At 42.5% G+C, this 21802-nt stretch overlaps 1 protein-coding gene across 1 annotated transcript in view; it reads right to left on the minus strand.

Annotated features, from left to right (window-relative positions):
• Positions 1-106: 106 nt before the first annotated feature.
• Positions 107-21802, minus strand: part of lama4 (laminin, alpha 4) — a 35350-nt gene continuing 13654 nt past the window's right edge. The window contains exons 14-40 of the mRNA XM_071478449.1: positions 20468-20584; positions 19800-19948; positions 18563-18704; positions 18381-18474; positions 18167-18283; positions 17097-17282; positions 16806-16945; positions 15390-15554; positions 14514-14659; positions 10187-10349; positions 9949-10082; positions 9120-9291; positions 8697-8828; positions 8466-8608; positions 7608-7737; positions 7266-7403; positions 6649-6782; positions 5313-5477; positions 4854-5007; positions 4548-4741; positions 4263-4452; positions 3980-4135; positions 3074-3233; positions 2419-2546; positions 2212-2305; positions 841-960; positions 107-762 (exon numbers count right to left, since the gene is read on the minus strand). Of these exons, the coding sequence (XP_071334550.1) occupies positions 617-762; positions 841-960; positions 2212-2305; positions 2419-2546; positions 3074-3233; positions 3980-4135; positions 4263-4452; positions 4548-4741; positions 4854-5007; positions 5313-5477; positions 6649-6782; positions 7266-7403; positions 7608-7737; positions 8466-8608; positions 8697-8828; positions 9120-9291; positions 9949-10082; positions 10187-10349; positions 14514-14659; positions 15390-15554; positions 16806-16945; positions 17097-17282; positions 18167-18283; positions 18381-18474; positions 18563-18704; positions 19800-19948; positions 20468-20584 (3909 nt within the window). The 3' untranslated portion in view covers positions 107-616. The remainder of the gene's footprint in view (positions 763-840; positions 961-2211; positions 2306-2418; positions 2547-3073; positions 3234-3979; positions 4136-4262; positions 4453-4547; positions 4742-4853; positions 5008-5312; positions 5478-6648; positions 6783-7265; positions 7404-7607; positions 7738-8465; positions 8609-8696; positions 8829-9119; positions 9292-9948; positions 10083-10186; positions 10350-14513; positions 14660-15389; positions 15555-16805; positions 16946-17096; positions 17283-18166; positions 18284-18380; positions 18475-18562; positions 18705-19799; positions 19949-20467; positions 20585-21802) is intronic.

The raw sequence follows: 21802 nt of genomic DNA on the forward strand, positions 1-21802 counted from the left end.
GTATTAGTCACATGACACAAAACACAGCATGCTTTCCCTTGTCATTCTCTAAAATACTGCAAGTGAAAAGGACCATTGAATAATTTGAAAATAAACAGCACAAAAGTTTACATGGATGTAAACATTTTTTTATTCATCAGAAGTAAAACTGTAAAAAAAAGAGAAAGTTTTAAGCATGAGTTTGTACAAAAAATGTGCATTGAGATTATAAAGTGGGGTGGTGGACCATAAAATGCACTAACATCAAGTGTGTGTTTCACACTGTAAAAATAACTGGTCTAAATGTGGATACACTGTAGGTTCCTCAGGATGGCTCTGAACCCGACATCTCTTCACCTTCACTTGCAAATGATACATTGATGGGTTTTCTCTCTCTTGTTATTCGTTCCATTATTAAATTTGGATGATTTGGTCATATTCTTGGCCTGGGACAATTTCATGTAAAACAATTACAAAAACATCCAACAAGTTAGAGACAGAAACAAAGACAAAACTCTGACACAGTGAAACGATTGACAATACTTCTCTTCATGGTTATGATTAGAAACAGAAAGAGGCTTTTTTAATGTGTTTGGTCAGTGCTGTATTGGGGATAATGATGGTGTTGACAGTGGTGTTATGCTGCTGGGCAGGTTCCTACGCTGACAGCTCCACTGACCAGAACGGCTTTGCTGAAGCTCACTTGGCTATTATTAATGGTCAGGTTCCTCATACAGCCCACGTAGGCCTTTCTGGTGGGAATGCTCTCTGGAAGGAACAGATCTGAAAGGAAGAAGAGCGTTAATGCGATTAGATAAGTGTGGAGTTTGTATCACTGAAGAAGTTGTGCTCCTGACTCACCTGGAGCTCCACCAATGAACACTGGCTTTCTAGCATCTGTGGAGCTGGTGTTCAGAGGTCCCACCACATGGTTGACCTCAGAGTCCACATTCAGCTGGACAACGTTGGCGTCTCGGATCACTGAGGTCATGCAGGACAGAGTGCATCAGTTTAGTCAAAAAGCTCCTCACATTCTCTGATCACGTGTTAAAAACTGTTTGTATAATGAAACCAAAGCACAGTTACTCACTGTTTGGACTCTTTGTTCTTATTACCTTATGTACTATGATACTTTACTCAAGAAAAGTAGCAATGTAAAAATATTCTAACACAAGAAAAGTCCTGCATTTAAAATTTCACTTACAACCTCAGTAATAGTACTTAAGTATTATATACTTACTAATATACATACTGATGTTCCAAAAGTAAAAGTATTCATATTTATAATATTGTATATATTACATTACAGGATCGTTTATATTGATGAATGAATACACAATCCACATCGTAAAGGAACATCTCACTTATTTTACTCAGAAAGATCATTTCTCCAAAGAAAGGTTGCGGTTCGTTCAACTCAGCCTGTGAAATCAGGACATTTGTTAAGTCTGAAAAAACAACCCTGATGATGTTTATAGTGATGTCATTAGGGTTATAATAATAATAATAATAATAATTATTATTATTATCCCTTTAAGTAGTTTCAGTTTTTAGAACAAGGCATCATATCATGTAGGTTAATCACAATGCATGTTTGAAAACCTTTTTAACTACACTACTACACTACAATACTTTACAATACTTTAAGTATTGTATATAGTGTTATGAATCCAGCAATTACATAATTAATGAAATAAATCACAATAAAGTAAATGCTAGTTTAGTTATTCTCACTTTTCATTGACATGACAGGACTGAAACAGCTCATTTACTTTGCATTGATGTCAGTGACAATTTCAGAGCTGCAAACAAACTTTACAGAAGCTACAGTTGGAAAGATTTTTCAGATAAAGATGGGAAGATGGGGACGGTGGAAGATATAGAAATAACACTGTTAAATATATATAACCCCCCAGAGCAGGGACCAGTGAAAAAACATGGATCATAGAAAACATCTGCACTGTTAAAAATGGCAGGAACAGAAATTGCCAATGTAGATATTTGGAGAAAACTACATCCCAATGAAAGATGGTACACATACTAATAAAAAGCCAATTCTTATGTACAAATCTGATTTAGAAAAAGTAAAACAATGCTTTATTGGCAGAATAAAGCAAGAATTTATCAGACCATGCTGTAATATCCATAGAGCTAACATTGGCAATAGAAAAATGTGAATCAATTTGCAGACTAAGTTAAATGGCTTTTGAGTGTCAGTAAGGAAATCCTCACCAGTGATTCTGTGCCAGCTGCCCCCACACAGACCCTGTCTCGGAGACACCTTTGTGGAGAACTCATGGGTGCCATCGTTTACAAGAACCACCACCTGCAAAACACACGTCAAAACTGTATCCACGCTTCTGAGCAGCAGATACATTTGAAGAACATCACCTGACCAGAATGTGAGTAGTTTCCTGGATAACTGTACCAACCACTCACCGCTCCTTGGTGAGTGAACATGGTGAAGAAGCCCTCTGCTGTGCGCACATGCATTAGCACTCCAGATGCCACACGGGGGCGCACCTCCACCACCAGCTCAAACCTCAGCCCCAGTTCAAAAGACTCATCTGAGGGAGGGAAGCGGACAGGAGAAGGTGAAATGAATTCTGGGTATTTTATCTATTCTGGACTCACCTCTTTGCTACATGAATCATGTATTTTTCTCTGTGATGAGATGCATAATGTGAAATTACTTGACTTGTTCAACAGCTGCAGCTCACTTCCTCAGGGCCTTCATCTTAACCCCCTATCCTCTGGTCTAACCCCCCTCAAGCAGAGACATAGTTTCACCTCAGCTGCACTGAGGGTATCATGTTCTCTTGCCTCATTCACTCCTGCACACGGGACGGTGAAGGACCAGAGGGGCTTGTGAGTTTTTCCAAAGAAAATTAAATGAGCCATGTAATATAACAGATGCTGGATTTTGATGCCTTCAGAATTAATGTAGTGATACCCTTTAGGGTGCACAAAATCGCACAAAATCAACACTTTGCAAACTTGAGATTTATACATAATGTTCAATTCCTTGGTTTCAGATTGTTGCTGGAGGAGAAACTGCCTTTTGTTTTCCATTTAAACACTGCATGAAATTTACCGAGCACAACGTAGCCTCCTTCCTTTGAGAAGTATGTTCCCGGCTCAGAGACCCCCTCAAAGCAGGGAGTGACCCCATATGTCTCTGTCACTGAGGACAGCCACTGTCCATCCAGCTGAAGGTTCTTCAAACAGCCCGTAAAACTGTAGGCAGAGTTTCTCTGAAGGAAAGTGCAAGGAAACGTATATCAGAAATCACAGGAGGGAGAAAGTTAAAGTGAGATTAAATAACATTTTAAAGAAGAAATAACCCATCCTTCCTCTCACTAAGGAAAAAAGTACATTCATAAGCAACAAAATGCCTGACCTGCCTGGTGCCCCAAGCGAAATTCTGGTAGAGACACGTAAACCATTTTCAAATAGAAAATACTATTTATTCTATGGCTTGGCTGAATATGTGATGGTTATTATTTACTGAGAGATGTGCATCCATATTGTCCAGTGTGACCAGCTAATCTACATTTTAAATGAGATAAATCATCTTCTTGTTTGAGAATCATGTACGCACATATTCACACGCGATGCCTTCATCTTTTCTGAGCTGCAGTTTCTAAAAAACTGCTGCCTGTTGGCGTTTATCAAAAATAATAAATAGTTGTATTTCACATTGACTTTTGTCATGTTCAAAGACACAGAACAACCCTGGATGTGGCTACTCAGAGATGCGCCGTCCAGTGAGACAGGCAGACTAGAGAGAGATGCACATCAATGACAAAGATGTCTGCTGGTAGGGACATATACTGTATGTTCCAGAGGACAAAGGGTTATAAATTATAGAGATTTGTAAGAGGTTAATGTTATATTATGTGCTATACACCTTGATAGAATATTGTCGTGTTTCAGATGATCCCTGCTGTGTATGTGTGTAATATTAAAACTTTAACCCCAAATAAGCTTTAACTGGTACCTGAATATTCTTCTGAGCTCTCCCAGGAGGAACTCCTCCGACGTAGAGGGGACTGCTGATGTGCCAGGAGCTGTTGCTTCCCTGAACTCTGTCCTCCAGCACTGTGAGGCCATCAATTATTAACCGCCCCTTACTCCCATCACGGATAAAAATAACCTTCAGCAGGAGAAGAGGCGAGAGTTCTTACCGTGCATATTGTTTACACACAACTACACATGCACCTACCCATGCACAGGCTACATACTGTACAGTACTGACAGATGGAATACGTTCATGAACTTACATTGTGCCATGCGCCATCATTGTATTTCTCCTCACTCTTGATTTTGACTCTCTGGTCTGCTACGTTGAAGGTGTAGACCAGCTTTCCGTGGGCCAGGAAGAGAGCCATGAAATTGTCCTCTTGGACATCGGATACATAAAAGATGACACCGAAGGATGACTGGGTCTTCAGGGACAAGGAGAAGTGGGACCTGGGGAGTGGAAGGAGCATTTAGTCATGCGTGCACAGTAAGCCTTTGACCAGACTTGATCTTGAGGTTACTTCTGGTTTCTGTGTCAGGCGTACCTCTCAGAGAGGGAGTCTGGGAGATCTGCGTAGTGCTGCCTGCTGTTGGCGATGCCGCCATAGTGGAAGGCTTGGTGAGACGCTCTCGGACTTGAGGAGAGGTAGCAGGGCTCTGTGTTCGGCTCTGATGGCTCCAGGTCATCGCTCTTCAATTCCATCAGGCCCAGAGGGACGCTGGACTTATCCCTGGTAACCTTTGAGAGTGTTTATTGAAGCATGTCAGTATGACTCAAATGACAGCAACCAAACGAAAAAGCATACATGCTCAAAAAGCCAGAGCTCTTTAAAGGCGCTCTTTTTTTTTACCTTGTGTGACTGGCTGTGTTTGGCTCTGGAGCTGTTATCCCTGTGCCTTGAGAGCAGAGCGGCAGGGGGGCGCTGGACTGGACAGTCCTGCAGGGAGGTCTGAACCTTCTCTGTGTACCGCTGAAAGTCCTCAGGCTCAATGTCCCGGTCTTGTCTACAGAGACACAGACAGAGGGAGCAACAGTGAATGAGTGCCAAACACGTGAAAGCTGCAGAGACACTCTTAAGACACTATCATGTCTCCTAAGCAACAAACTCCCTGTCCTTAACCACAAAGCTTGATTTGTGAGTCTCTTCCTCAGATAGAGGGAGAAAAGCCTCAAATACTAAGCAACAGCTAGAGTCAAATCCGCGCTTAGAAAACTGACCGCTGTCGTCTGGAGAGATATGAGTATAATAAATCAGTTCCATCCAGTCATGCTCTAAGCTGCAGTGATGCACCATTCAGTAGTGATCTACCTGTTGATGTAGGCATAGCTGATGCAGCCTGTGAAGTTCTTGAAGCTGCTGCTTGGAGACCCTCCATAGTAGAAGGTCTTCACAGCAGAATCTGATGAGGATCTTGTGGCTGATGATGGACGTTCCTTCTCCTGCTTGTCTTTGTCATCCACCAACAAGGAATACCTGAGGGGAACAGTTCAACCAGTCACTCAGTTAATTCTAACACTTAGTATTTTCTTTAGTCAGCAGTGTACCTACTTTTATCAACAATTTTCCATGAGTCAGTGGAAAAGCTGCTATATTTGGAACTAATGTAGGTTTGGGACTCCTGCATGCCCCTGCGTTCATGGTGGGAAACTAGCAGTAACAACACAGTGGTCATGCAATTTCCTGGCGATCCCAGAGTGGTGAAGTTGCAAGTTGCCTGCAGCTTTGACGAGTGCAGCAGCACTGACTGTGCCAGACAACTGACAGAAAATCTCCTGCCTGTTTTCTGCAGAGACTCTGGACAAGATGCACAGGCTGATAGTCCCTCTAACATTATACTGATGTCTTATGGGAATATATCATAAAGTCACTGTTGAGCAGCTACAAAAGAATGTATGTCACTACATAATATGTTAAAACTAATGCAATGACACTTGTATTATTATTTTAAGTTACTTTTTGAATATTTAGGAATAGAAACTCCTGTACAGTTTGTCACATATGATAAGCAAAGTTTTCATGCAGTGTGTCTGAATACAGCGATATAATGCATCTGCGACTGCCTTTATTTCTTATGCACACATAATTGGAACTGGCAAAATAAGCCACTCAGTAAAATGAAAAACTAGGACAGCAGCATGGAAGATACTGATGTGGTGCGTCCCTCCTCAGATTTCTATCAGGAACGGTAGATAAATATTTGTCTAGAGGCTGATGGCTCAGAGTGGTTAACTGAAATTTCGCAGAAAAGGTTCTGCTAGACTATTAGGTGGTTAATTATATATAGTGGGAAAAATGCTAGTGTAGGTATAACCAATGCAGCTCATTTAAGTACCATGTTTTGTCTTTCCTCCAGCACATATTAGCATGAAACTGGAAACCATACACTTGCTTACGAGTCTCTGAAGGCTTTTACCATCACATGAAAATTCAAATGGGTTAAGAAATCAAATCATCTAATCAAATCTAAATCAAATAATCTTGAAATTACATGAATGAGAAAGTTGCAATGCCACCAAGATGGAGAGGTGTCTATCAACTGAACTTTATATAACTGGGAAGAAACAGGATGCCAGAGACACAAAACCCAGATGTGCACAATGACAGCTGCTAACTACTGACTGCAGCTGTGAAGTGAAATACTTACTTCTGATTGTTCACTGAGGCCACTAAGAAGTGTGTCCTTCCATCATTGTATTGTTTCTTGTGTGATTTGACTTTTGTGCCTCTGGAGTTCAGCACCACTGCTCCGTTCTCTAGGGAGATTCTGAACTCATCAGACTGAAGAAGGAGAGGATGAAATTATAGTTATTATAATATAGTCATTAGTTATACAGTTATTAGGCTTGGGTCATATCCATCTCAATACAGTCCAGTCCAAGTAGAGCAACATACAAAATTATCAGGGGGGGTTAATAATTGTTGTACTTCATGTTTCAGTAATACAAGTACATAATTATATTATTGTATTTTATGTTTCTGGTACAAATGAAACTGCCACTAAACAGCAGTTCAAAGTTTTATTTGTCACATGCTAAGGTACAACATACAACAAACAAAGCAGTGAAATGAGGGCGCAAAACTGGAAAAAATCAATCATTGAATATTGGCCCAAGCTTAATAGTTATTTCAGTTTATAGTTATCATTCAACAGCACGCGAAGGTCTTAAAAAGAAAAAGCCCGTTCTCAATTACAGAATTCTTAAACCAATAGAAACAGTACTGAAAACTCATTTTACAGTAAAGACATGGATCGGTGTGTACCCCTTCACTGTGGTAGAACAGAAGTCCACTGGGCTGCACTGTCCTGAAGTTGAGTCCTCCCTCAAAGTTGTCGAAGGGCAAAATCTTTGCTGTGGATCCCAGGTAGCTCTCTCCAGTGAAATAGGCTTTACGGGACATCTGTGACAACACAAACACATCTCACTTTCATCTCCTGTTACCTTTCACCCAGTGTTCAGCTTGCACATCAGTGATCCTGCAGTGAGAGTTTGTGTATGTGCAGATGCGTGTTTGACTGTGTGTGAGGTTTTGTATGAGGTTTTGATCTGAGAAGCCCATACACTGTGCTTTATCAAGGTGTGAAGTGTTGGATGAAGCACTTACAAAGGACTCCTCAGGGCAGCCACTGCTGATGCCAATGGTGCCCGGCTCCTCCAGCAGGTTGAAGTCTTTTTTCTGGAACTGGAAACCTTTCACACAGCCTTTCAGGCCGATCACAGCAGACAGCTCTGGCCTGTGGTGACACACACACAGTCATGTCACCATCTTATTCAGCAACTCTAAGTTGTACTAGACAAGGTATCATATTTATACTCCAAGGAGTCACCTTTACACCCAAAATTTACATGTATAGTTACTACAGAGGAATCTTTTCACAAGCATGAAGTTATGAGTTGAAACCTACAGCTGCAGTAATAGACTTTTTTGGCCACTTAGGAACAGAATAACTACACAAGGTAAAAAAAAACCCTCCCCTGTAACACATCACCGCCTTACAGAGTTGTTATGGCTCATGTTGCTCACTGAGGAACATTAGGCTTCATTTAGACACATGTTTCTGCTCACCTAATGAAAGTTAGTCATTTATAGCAAGTACAGGTAAACATCTAGTTAGCTAGTTAGTTGGTAAGTTTGTCTGTCTGCCATTTGGTTGGTTAGTGTGCAAAGAATTTACTAGAGCCTCTTCCCTGAAACCAGCTGCCTGCCGCTGGAACTGACTGTATACCACCCACCACCAGATGACTGTGAGGCAGAGTTAGCAACTAGCTAGTTAACAAAAGGTGGTGGAGACCAAAGCAGAGCTGGAGGGAGAGTGAATATTAGACTTACATTTATCAAGGTAACAGAAACACAAATTACCTTCACATTTTTCTCTCTACTGTGACAAAAGTGTGAGAACACACTGTAAATGCAGTTCCTCTGCTGCATTTAAACAATTGGCTGCACAATTATTTAACTCACCTGGATTTGAGGATGCCCGAGGGAGCTCCACCTATGTAGATATCTGAGAAAGGCAGTGTGGTTTTTGGGTTCTCCATAGATTTAACATGGCTTTTGTCCACCAGTAAGATCACCTTCTTCGACTGGTGGTAGATGACTGACACCTGTGCAAACAGCCCGACACAGACAGGAGCTCAGTGAAGAGTTCAAGGTGAATTTACCCAGCTGGTTAAATTAGAAGTGTGAATGTACCTCGTGGTATCGTGCATCATTTATCTGCAGCTTTGGTAAGCTGTTCTCCAACAGTTTTGGCCCGTTGCTGAAGCCAAAGTCGTACATAAGGCGCAGGAAGCCATTCTTTAATTCTAAGAGGAAGAATTTATCCTGTAAAGAAGAAAATAAAACACATAACTCTTTACCTCAGTTGATAATCAAAAATGCTTATATTATATTATATTATATTATATTATATTATATTATATTATATTATATTATATTATATTATATTATATTATATTATATTATATTATATTATATTATATTTTGACAATGTGAAAGAAATGTGACACAATATGACAGTTTGCACTATATACAATGTACAATATATGGCAAATGTAAATCTAAATCTAAAAATACATTTCAAGCTGCTATGCATCTATCTTGAAGGAGGCTCACCCCATTGACCATGAGGAAAAGGACACCGTTGTTTGCAACTGTTCGTACTGAAATATCAAATCTTGTGACAACACCAAATTTGCCCCTCCTCTCCATATTACTGATGAGTGCGTAGCCTGTCCCATCAAACAGGTAGCTGGCAATGCGACTCTGGGAGAAGGCCAACTTGTACCTGAGAGAAAAAAGGAGAAATGTGATATTTTAAAGAACACCTTGTGTGACAGGTCACATCTGGGGTCATAATCAAATGGGCAAAACAAGGTCACCAGTTTACTAAATGTCAGTTGCTGTTGCTAAAAAGATTTATGGCAAACTGGCACTGCAAAAGTACAGTATCAAAAAGCTGGATCCATCATTATTAAGATAATCTGTGCATCCAAATCTGGTTTTAAAACCCTTTGTAGTTTAGCTCATATTGTGTTCAGATGGTGCATGTACATGTAGTTGTCACTTTATTAGGAACATCTAACTAAGACTACTACAATGTAATACAAGAGTCCTACAATAAATCCTCCTTCATGAGGGGGTCAGTGTTCAGTTTTTCAGCCTGAAAAATGATCAGACAGTTGAATCAACTGTTCTCTAACACAGTTTCAACAAAGACTGAACACTGACACCTTCATGGAGGAGGATTTATAATAATGACTGTTGTTTCATGCTGCATTAGTTTTAGCTGGGTGTTCCTGATATATATAGACAACAACATCAACACTGTGAGTTGTGTTTAATCACAACATCACAGACACTTTCTTTTAGTCTGCTGTGTGAACTGTACTTTGAGAGAGCTGAGGATTTGTAAATAAGTTAATCCAGCCATGCACATGTGTACCTGGGGCATGGTAGTGATGTCACCACATCCATTTTGTGAGTCGCCTTGAAATTATACAGACTGATCACATCATTGTTCAGGGAGGCCAACTCGATGCAGCCCACAAACGGAGCCAAACTCAGAGGGGGTGGGAGCTAGGTTGAAAACAATATAACACAGTCACATGTAATTATTTTGGGAAAATGAAATGATTAAAAAAGGATTTATTTGTAATAAGAATCCTATTAAAAAGCATTACCTTGACATCTGGTGGGACACCACCAACAAAGAAGACTATGTCCTTGGGGTCAATGTCAAAGAGTGAGTCAGTGCCTGGAGCCTCGCCTTTCTGGATGAACTTCTGCTCATCTGTGGTGCTCTGACTGGGGATGGTCAGGAAGACTTTTCCATGTCTGCCCAGCCTACAAGCACAAAGCACAAAAAACACACAAGTCATTTTACCACCATCTACATTTAGCATTGAGACGTGTGTAAGACGATGGCTTCCTTTTTGTCATCTTCTCATGAATGTCTCTTACTTTTTGAAACTTGCTTGTACAAGTGGTTAAAGTCAGATTCAGCAAACTCTCTTAACTCCACAAACCTGCTTGTGTGACTGTGCAAGTGTTGCACAATTGGCATCCCATAATCCACTCCCTTAAATAAAAACGTCTCACTAAAGCAAAACAGAGCATGACTTCAACAGAGGAGGTCAAGGAGATGTCATGAAGGAATATCATCCAGTAGGATGAACTGGATGAACTTCAGCTACTGGTGCAGAAGAACAGAGACTTTTCCTCATCTTCCGTCCTGTGCTTCACGGAGACGTGGCTGTGTGGATCGATTCCGGACTCTGCGCTGGAGCTGGCCGGCTTCCAGCTCTTCAGAGCGGATCGCGACACAGAGCTGTCCGGCAAAACCAAAGGTGGAGGAATCTGCTTTTATGCAAACAGTGGCTGGTGCAGAGACGTGACAGTGATCCTGCAGCACTGTTCTCCTGACCTGGAGACTTTCATCATAAACTGCAGGCCCTTCTACTCCCCCCGTGAGTTCACCTCAATCATCCTGGTCGGTGTTTCCATCCCACCACAGGCAAACGTGCAGGAGGCACAGCGGGCGCTCGCAGACCAGATACTGTGTGTGGAGCAGACCAACCCGGACTCCGTAGTTATTGTCCTTGGTGACTTTAACAAAGGTGACCTCAGTCATGAACTGCCCAAATACAGACAGTTTGTTAATTGCCCGACCAGAGAGGGGAACACTCTGGACCACTGTCACACCACAATCAGTGGTGCTTATCACACCGTCCCCCGGGCTGCACTGGGCCACTCTGACCATGTGATGGTCCACCTGATTCCCACATACAGGCAGAAACTAAAACTGTGTAAACCTGTTGTGAGGACATCAAAGCAGTGGAGCAGTGAAGCCATAGAGGATCTGCGGGCAAGTTTGGACTGCACTGACTGGGAGGTGTTCAGGACTGCTTCCAACAGTCTGGATGAGTTCACAGAGGCTGTGACGTCATACATCAGCTTCTGTGAGGACTGCTGTATCCCATCATGCACCAGGGTGAGTTATAACAATGACAAACCCTGGTTCACAGCTAAGCTCAGTCAGCTCAGGAGGCAAAAGGAGGAAGCTTTCAGGAGTGGGGACAGGGACAGGTTTAAAGAGTCCAAGTACAGGTTTAGCAAGGCGGTGAGAGAAGCTAAACGACTGTACTCTGAGAAACTTCAGCTCCAGTTCTCAGCCAACGACTCTGCTTCTGTCTGGAAAGGGCTCAGAAAGATCACAAACTACAAACCTAAACCCCCCCACTCCATTAACGACTTCCGTCTGGCCAACGATCTGAATGAGTTCTACTGCCGCTTTGAAAGACAGTGGGACAAGCCTGACACCAACCTCCACATCAGAGCCACATCAGAACCCCCCTCCTCCCCTACCAAAGGAACGTCTCTCTCTATCCTGGAGAGAGATGTCAACAGGCTTTTTAAGAAGCAGAACCCCCGCAAAGCAGCCGGTCCTGACTCTGTCTCTCCATCATCCCTGAAGCACTGTGCTGATCAGCTGTCTCCAGTGTTCACGGACATCTTCAACACCTCACTGGAGACCTGCCACGTGCCAGCCTGCTTAAAATCCTCCACCATCATCCCTGTCCCCAAAAAACCAAGGCCCACAGGACTAAATGACTATAGACCCATTGCCCTGACCTCTGTGGTCATGAAATCATTTGAGCGCCTTGTCCTGTCCCATCTCAAATCCATCACTGACCCACTCCTGGACCCCCTGCAGTTCGCCTACAGAGCCAACAGGTCTGTAGATGACGCCGTCAACATGGCTCTCCACTTCATCCTCCAGCACCTGGACTCCTCAGGGACCTATGCCAGGATCCTGTTTGTGGACTTCAGCTCTGCCTTCAACACCATCATCCCGGCTCTGCTGCAGGACAAGCTCTCCCAGCTGAGCGTGCCTGACTCCACCTGCAGGTGGATCACCGACTTCCTGTCTGACAGGAGGCAGCACGTGAAGCTAGGAAAGCACGTGTCTGACTCCCAGACCATCAGCACTGGATCCCCGCAAGGCTGCGTTCTTTCTCCTCTGCTCTTCTCCCTGTACACCAACACCTGCACCTCCAGCCATCAGTCTGTCAAGCTCCTGAAGTTTGCAGACGACACCACTCTCATTGGACTCATCTCTGATGGCGATGAGTCTGCCTACAGGTGGGAGACTGAGCGTCTGGTGACCTGGTGCAGGCAGAACAACCTAGAGCTAAACGCTCTGAAGACAGTGGAAATGATAGTGGACTTCAGGAAGAGCCCAGCCCCACCCACCCCCATCTCCCTGTGTGACTCCCCCGTGGCTACCGTGGAGCATTTTCGCTTCTTGGGAACCACCATCACACAGGATCTCAAATGGGAGCTAAACATCAGCTCCCTCATCAAAAAAGCTCAGCAGAGGATGTATTTCCTGAGGCAATTGAAGAAGTTCAACCTGCCAAGGACTATGATGGTGAACTTCTACACCTCCATCATTGAGTCCATCCTCACCTCCTCCATCACCATCTGGTACGCTGCTGCCACGGAGAGGGACAATAACAGACTGCAGCGTATCATCCACTCTGCTGAGAAGGTGATTGGCTGCAATCTTCCGTCCCTCCAGGACCTGTACGCCTCAAGGACTCTGAGGCGTGCAGGGAAGATTGTAGCTGACTCCTCCCACCCTGGACACAAACTCTTTGAGACACTCCCCTCTGGCAGGAGGCTACGGTCCTTCAGGACCAAAACCTCTCGCCACAAAAATAGCTTCTTCCCATCTGCTATTAGCCTCATCAACAAGGCTAGAGAGCCCCACTGTTGCTGATCAATTGCACCAATCACCAGAAAAAATTCCTTGTATGTGAAAACATACTTGGCAATAAAACTGATTCTGATTCTGATTCTGATTCTGATTCTGATGTTACACTTTGTGATAGAACAGAGAATGTTCCTGTGAGGAGACCCTGAGGCAGCTGTTCAACTAAAAAGTTGTGATGCCAAAATTATAAACTAAATGTAAATTGAATTTGCAAGCCATGTGGTTAACAGAAAACAAATCTCACTTTAAAGGTGCCCTGTAGTGTTAAAAAGTTAAACAAGTTATGTTTACATTCAGTGTTACTCAGAAAACCTGTAGCATGAATTTCCTTCCTTGTATATTTACAATGTTTGGCTGTGTCTAAATATTCTGCAGTGTATTTACTGTCTGGCATTTGATTCTCTATAAGAATATAAATGTATCCTCTAAATAGTGCCTGCAAAAATCCCACAGTGGAAAGAAAAAATTAGGGACTGTGGCTAGAGCCCTACTTTCCGATGACAATCCCTTGATGCAGTGCATCACATTTTCATGGATGTGAAAATTAGCATGCAAATCTAGACAGTGATGACTGAGCAGCAACCAAATGTGCCAAAACCTGCAGTTCCTCTAATGACCACTAGAGTCTGGCTCCAGCAGTGAGTCAGTCCCCATAGACTCCCATGTTAAAATGTCCAGCTTTTCAGCAGAAAGAAACATGTTTACAGCCTGGTACAAAAACTGTTCTGGTCTCTAGAGCTAATTTCCTCCTTCATGACAACTGTAATGGGGTTGATTTTTTATATAACTCACCTGTTTACATTTTTACATAAAGTTATGCATAATTGAGAGTGTGACCTCTTTGAGTGACAGGTGGGTGAGCGTATGCTTGCCACAAACTGGCATGCCGTCAGGCAGGGGTCAGGCACTGTCAGTCACCCACTCTTTAATACCACTCTTCAGAAACCTATGGGTGACATCACAGAGGCTACGTCCATCTTTATATACAGTCTATGGTGATGACACAAAGCGACAATGATTGGTAAGTGTCTGAAATCTCAGTATTGTGTTAACTATTGAGTAAACTGTTGCTTACTTGCTGGCAGTCTTCACTAATTGTGTTACCAACTGGCACTGATATAATAATGTGAAACCGTTGGCAAGCTGTGGCAGAGGTGCTTGCATATGCATGTTTGAAATGTTGTGTGACTTGTATGAGGCTAGTGTTTCTAAAGCTCATTAATAGACATTACCTCTCCACTTTGATGTAGTTGAAGACTGCAGGCCATTGGCTGACAGGCTTTGAACCCAGAGGAATCTCAACATCTTCGCCCCCGAGGTTGTACACATAGACCAGGTTGTCGTTCTTGATTGCCAGACCCATGTAGTCTTTCCTACCCTGAGGACATAAACATCAGAGAGCATCAGAGTGAGATGACACGGTGAGTTGTCACTTTACAGCAGGTCACAGCTGTGGTATGATTCTACAGGGAAATGCTGTTCTACCTACACTGGCTATAGTGGTTTCAAAAGCAATAAACATCCTTGATTTGTGACCAACGGTCGTGTTCATGCTAAGGTCAGTTCTCTACACTGAGAAGCTGTGGACAAACACCACTGCATACATTACAGTGGCAGAGAAATCACCAAGGTGAAACTTCGTTAAAGAGAACAGAAGGGCCTCACACTCTGTAACTCAACTCTTTCTTGCTCCGGTGGGCAGGGGCTACTGGTACTTATGTAAATGAGGCCCAGCTTTGAAGGAACACACACATGCCATTGTCACAGGCGTCTCTTGGAGACCCTTTCAATGGGGCAACTGTGCACTTTCAAAGGGTGTTATTCCTGCTCCCGTGATCACAACAAACAATTCATCTCTACAAGCTCCTCTGTGCGTTTTATCTTTGCCCTCAGGCCTCTGGGTGCTATGAAGTCTATGAAGTTTCAGCAACAGATGTGGGCCCCCATACCCACCCACTCACCCAGCCATTACCTCAAGTACATACAGTTGTTTCCCATAACAGTTTTTACTTGATCTAATGGCTCCCATCGGTATCCACTTAGCATTCCTCCTGGTAAGCATTTATTTTACTGTAACTAATGACACCAACTCTCCCTGGACTCCTCACATTTCTGTCTCCCAGGTACAGGATGAAACGGTCCTCTATGGGATCCTTGTCAGGGTCCACTCTCATGAACAAGCTAATGGATGTCACCGTCTTCAGCTCTTCCAGGTTACTGTGAGGATGAACCTCCACCGAGGACTGGCCATTGAACTTCATGGACACTTGGACCTGGGATAGAAAATATAACACAGTGATTGAGAGTTAAGGTGAGGTCAATATGTTTTCATGACTTAAATAGCACAACTTGGACTTGTAAGGCATGTGAAATGTTCCTCATTGAGACCTTCCTGTTAGCTGCAGCATTTGCTGTTTGGACATAACCCTGGATTTGAATGATGTTTCTGGGTATGTAATGAATAATGCCAAATTGAGCGGTACATTCAGGTTCAAATGTGTTTTCAGTGTGTGACTCAGTAATGGTTAATATGGGTGGATGTGGAAGTACACCAGTGCTTTCAGATAGAAAACACCTCACATTATTATGCTTGTAATATTTCAGGGAAACTCAAGTAAATAAATACCAATCTGCTCTGTTTATTTCACTCTTTTCATTATATTTTCATCACATCATAGTTTAGTGTAATTATACTCTACATTAATTTGCTTGATTTTATCTTAATTTTAATAATATTATTGTATTACAATGCTGAATTGTTTTATTTTGATTTTACCATGCTAGAGGTAACAGTACACTATACATGAAGCTCATATATCACACAAAGTGCTGTATAGTTTCTTCAGTATTATTATCATTATTATAGTGTCTGGTGCTAGCATGAAGCATGACACTCATATATCATGTTAAAATATGTGTTTCATGTTGTAATATTCAGAATGAGGGGCTTAGCATAATTTCATGCTAACGTTACTTTTTTATGCTCAGGTTAATTTTTGTGATTTTGTCACACTTCACTTCTCAGTACCTGCATGAGCTCACTTTAGTATGTTATGTCTGTTAGCATAATCACTGCTAGTAGTGTGTCCCAGTTCAGGACAGGAGTTCCTCTTTATCTGTTTTATTTGTGGACTCTGCCTTATTTTCAGTTTGAAAAGTAATTTATCACTGGTGTGCAATGAATCTTGGGATACGTTGGGCTACGATCCACCTGTTGGATCCTTTGTTGCTCGGGAAATGAAGGCTGCATTTGAAGCACCCCAGTCTTCAAATGCAGCCTCTGAAGGACGTGGCCTCTGAATTGAGACACAGCTCATGGTTAATGTTAGCTCGGTAAAGGTCCACATAAATTATACAATTTGCTGATTTGCAGCCAATTGCTATAGCTATAGATACTGTAAATATCTATATCCTGACAATGTGTTTTCTTCCCCACTGCTGCATCTTTGGTCTGAAGTGAAGTTGGATTTGCCTGTCTGTCCTAAATCTACCACACTGTAATCATGTTTAAGTCATTAACTCACTTTCTTGGCCACGCTCCTGGCCTGAGCTATCAGCTCTCTGATCCTCATGATGTTGGTGGTCACGTTGTTGACAGGCTTCTTCTCCTCAACCACCTTCAGTTTGTCCAGCAGCTCAGGGACGAGCACATTCAGGTTCTCCACTACAAAGCAGGTTCAACGAGAAGAAAACAAGAATTTAAATGTGATAAGAAACTAAAGAGTTAATTTTTGCTTATTCTAACATTTATTCTAATTGCTCGATCAATTCAAACATTCTAGAAACATATGTATGCGTTGCCCTGAATCTGTTACCAGCTTCCCCAGCAGAGGAAACGGCCTGTTCATAAGCATCTGTGGAGTACTCGTTGTTTTTCATGTTGTTGGCCCATTCCTCAACCTTGCTGCTTATGGGGTTGACGGTTTGAAGGACCTCTGCTGACCGGTTGAGAGTCCCCTCAGCCACCGTCAGGGTGAACTCCAGGCGCTTTGGTGTCCTGTCTGGAAATGGATTCAGAGGATGAAAAACAGCAAATTCTAATATGTAGTAGAGTATGTCAAGGTCTATAGCATTTAGATGATGGCTGAAAGGAAGGGATGGGTATAGAGTGGGTCTGACACTTATTGCAAGGTTGGAGGTTTAGTTCCTGGCTCCTCCAGTCCTTGGGCAAGACGCTGAACCCCAAAATGCTCCCAATGTATCATTAGTGTGTGAATGGGTGTGTACAATAGAAAAACACTGAATGTGTAGAGAAAAGCCCAAAAAATGAAGCTGACACTGAAGTGTTAAAAACTGCTGTTCCTTGAATTGCCTCTGGAAGCTGACTCCAAAAGCAAGTCAATCCCCATAGACTCCCATGTTAAAATGTGTGGCCGCTTTGAGTGACAGGTGGGTGAGCGTATGCATGCCACAAACACGCTCCACCTCTTCATTTTGTTTGATTAGCTGTGAGTTAGGTGTAGTCAGGCACTGCCAAGATGGCAACGGCAGAGCAGCTAGCTCTTAGCTTCAAAACCGCTCTTGACCTCACTGAGGCTATGTAAATCTTTATTCTCAGTCTATGGGAAAAGCGCTCTATGAACGGGTGAATGTGGCTTCCATTGTAAAGCACTTTGAGTGGTTGATAAGACTAGAAAGTGCAGTCAATTTACCATTTGCCTGGCTGATCATCAAAACCAATGCTTAAAATAATTACCGGTAATAAAAGAATGTCCTAACGTTTCAAAAACTTTTTGCTTCATGGGGAAAGCTAAGCTCCACCTTGCTACCAGATCCCTGTTTCCTGTTTTTGTGCTAAGCTGGACTACAGAAACCACTGAACCCTCTCTGAACTCTGACCTCACAGAAACAATATTTTCTTATTAATGACCAAATATCATCTTACCCGCCTGAATTCCACTGATATCCTGCACAATTTCTGCTAGTTTTTTGGTGTTTGTATCCATGGTCTCTTTGGTCTCCTCAATGTATTTCAGCTTGTCAACCACCTCAGTTTCAACCTCTGTAACACAAAAATGCAGTAAATGACATTGGACATTAGATAGTACACACATTAACAATTAATATGTCAGTAATATGGAGTTGTGTGAGCCAATTACCAATTTGTTCTGAACGTAAAGAAACTGATTCCTTGAAAACATTGTCGCTCTGCGTTAGCAGGTGTCCAAGCTGTGTGTTGATGCCATTGATAGCCTAAAACACACAACACATAAATTGAAACCTTGTTCGAATCATTGAATAAAAGCAGATGTATGCTGTGTAGTGTTACAGTGTGACGCACATCTTCAGCTCTTTGGGATAAGTTGAGGGTGGTGAGTGAGGTGATATTCGCATCGTTGGTGTATTTCACTATGTTGTTGTAGACGTTGGCAGCACTTATGGCTCTCTGCACAAAGCCGTTGGCATCGCTCGCTCTCAGATCCCTGGAGGAGACAGGATGGTAGATGTTACAGTCTAATGTGAGGTTTCCATATCACACATAGTAGGATCAAAAATTCCCAGTGCTCATGGAAAATGACACTGAATTAAAATGAATGAATATTTTGAACAGTGTCTGCCTGTATTTTCAAAGGGAGTGCTTGTGGTGAGAACTCAGTTAGATGGAGAATTCTAGCACCTTTACTGTCTTTGTTTACTCTCACCAGCCTCTTCTTCAGCAGCTGTTTTCTTAAAATTGCATTTGGCACATGGCTAGAAACATGATTCCAAATAACTCTGTGTCTGCTAGATGTGTTAACAGGTTGGTGTTTGCTGACAGGTTAGCCAGAAGAAACCATGTTTGGAGGAGAAGGTGGAGCTGAGGAGGAGTGAGGGGTGGATCTGATTGTCAGGCAGGTCACCACATGTGGTACAGTCTCTCAGTCACATGGTAGCCCCGCCGAATGCATAGCCTGCTTTATGGACTATTTTCCAACTAAAAGGGACCATAATTTAAAAATGAACATCATGTTGTGTTGAAGAAGACTTGAAACTAGAGACTAAGACCATAAACTCATCAGGAAAACAATTACCTAGGTAATACATCAAGTGAGAAGTAGAGACACTTTCCCATAGACTTCAATACAATCAGACTTCTTACAACCAGTGAAGTCGCCCCGTGATGGCCATTAGATAGAATGCAGCTTTAAGGCATTGGTTTCACTTTTTTTAGACCCAGATTCTATATCCATTTTTAAATACTGTCTGTGGTTCAGGATGTCCTGCTGCCCCCAAGTGGCAAAAACAGAAACTAAAGCAATTAGTGCAACTTTAAACGGGTTATTTGTAAGTTTTCTCTGCCGCTGAACATGGTTTCTTTCTGGGAGAAGGTGGTGAAGCTTCACAAGTGCTTCGGCTAAATTACTGTATATTTAATTTGCATAGATTCATATCTTCAGTGGGAACCCGTGGGTTTAGGGCTCAGTGTCACAGACATGGTGGAGAAGTATTGAGACACTAACTGATGCATTGTTGGTTTTGTTCATTTTATGGGTTTGATAATGTGTTTTAAAAAAGTTTAGTTCAGAAAGATGTCTCACTCCTCCAGTTCGTTGGCTTGTCTCTCCAGCTCCTCAGCGTGTGTGTCGGCCCTCTGAACCAGATCTCTGTCAGCCAGCGAGAGGCGCTCCGTCTTCTCCGTCAGCTTTTGGCTGGCGCCATCGATCGCCGCGTGGTACTCCGTCACATTCTGTGCACACAGATGCACACGTGCAGACACACAATACACAAATAGTTATACACTTGATTTACTCACAAGGACATTCCACTGACTCTTCATTTATATGCAAGTGTTTTTCTCAGTAATATCGTGAGTGCTCAGAGTCCAAAGTATGAGAGCACACACACACACACACACACACACACACACACACACACACACACACACACACACACACACACACACCTAAGTTAACAGTGCTGCCACAAATTGCCTTCAAATCAAACTGGCTGCCTTCAGACTCGGACAGAGGCCGGGTCATAGGAATCCATCTCATGAATAAATTCAGTGCACGCCCTGAGATACTGCAGCCTCATATCACAGTCTATTAGGTTATGATACATACTTCCTCATTTAGTGAGCCATAAAGAAAACCTAAGCATCATTATACAGCAGGGACCCAGAGATTTTTCATGTCTCACCCTTGAGCCAACCTTCACCACTGTGGGTCCAGAGTAACACAGGTCCTCACAGTAATGTAGGCCTCACCTGCACCAAAGCATCCACCTCAGCTACTGTCATCTCCGTGTCAGAGATGAGGCCTCTGGCTGCTTCCAGTGTGTCATTGACAGCAGCGTGGTCCTCTGCCAGCACCTGCTGCTTCGCCTGTGGGCACAGAAAATAATACTTGGTCAAATTTAGCAGTAATTCAAGTAATTGCTTCATTGCATCTCTAAAAAGGTAGTTTGTTGTTTGGGCTAATACACTTTTAAGGGATGTTACACGGCAAACCTTCATAGTAGCACTTTACATACTGTATAGTAAGCAGGTTCATCTAGCATTCATGTGGATGTTGGATATGAAAAGTGACAGAACCCACACCCCATCCTTTGTTTGACCACTGCATGACTAAGTATGGCACAATGCTGAGATGGTTTGATTTGCTGTGGTAACTCAGCAGTGTGCACACTGTGGCTGCAGCTGGTGTCAACCGGTCTGTGCTGAGGCTAGGAAGAGCCCCAGATTAGGAGAGGCTCTGTGTTTGGTTAGTGCACCATTCATGGCATTGATTTACAGCAGAGAGCCTGATCATGGAGATCCCCGCTCCTGATAACACATGCGCATACAAACATATGTACACACACAGACACACAGAGTCCAGCAGCAGCTGTTCTGCTGGGCAGCAGACCCACAATGTCAACTAGGGCACAGCAACAGTAGCTTGATCACAACTTCCTGGATCCAAATTCCAGCCTCATGTGATTTTACACAGTTATAAATCAACAAATCCAGGACCAGGAGTCAGGGATTGGAAATACAGATTTACTGTTCTGACCATTTATCAAACTCATTTATTTAATCTCATGTGTCTTTAAATCACTGCTAACCATTTTCCAGCGCAGATGTTAAGATATTTAGATATTTTAATGTGTTTCCTACCTGGCAGAGAGTCAGTGGTTTCTACATCTCACTGCAGTATGAACACGAACTTACACAGGTTTGAAACAGGTTTGTCACAGACACTGCAGATACTACACCAAAATGGATATAAATCTATTTTCTTATGCAATAATTGTTTTACATCATTTTTACAATATTTTTTCACATTTTACAAAACTAAAAGTAGACATGATAAGTACTGTGATGTTTACCTACATGAATGGATATTTTGTACCATATGGAAATGAAAAGAAACTAATAACCAGGGCAGGAAAAGACTTTAAAAACATAAAACCACATGCTTCGGACAATATCAGTGATACAGTTTATGGCATAAAAAATTATAATAAGGTAAGGTTACACTACACTGTACATAAAACAGCTATGGAGCAACAGTGTCATTCATTTGGAGATGTATATCTAAATAAATGCCTCTTTTGCTCT

Source organism: Trachinotus anak, unplaced genomic scaffold (genome assembly GCF_046630095.1).
Source record: "Trachinotus anak isolate AG129_WGS33_773 ecotype Australia unplaced genomic scaffold, CSIRO_AGI_Tana_v1 ptg000005l, whole genome shotgun sequence".
Taxonomy (NCBI): Eukaryota; Metazoa; Chordata; class Actinopteri; order Carangiformes; family Carangidae; genus Trachinotus; species Trachinotus anak.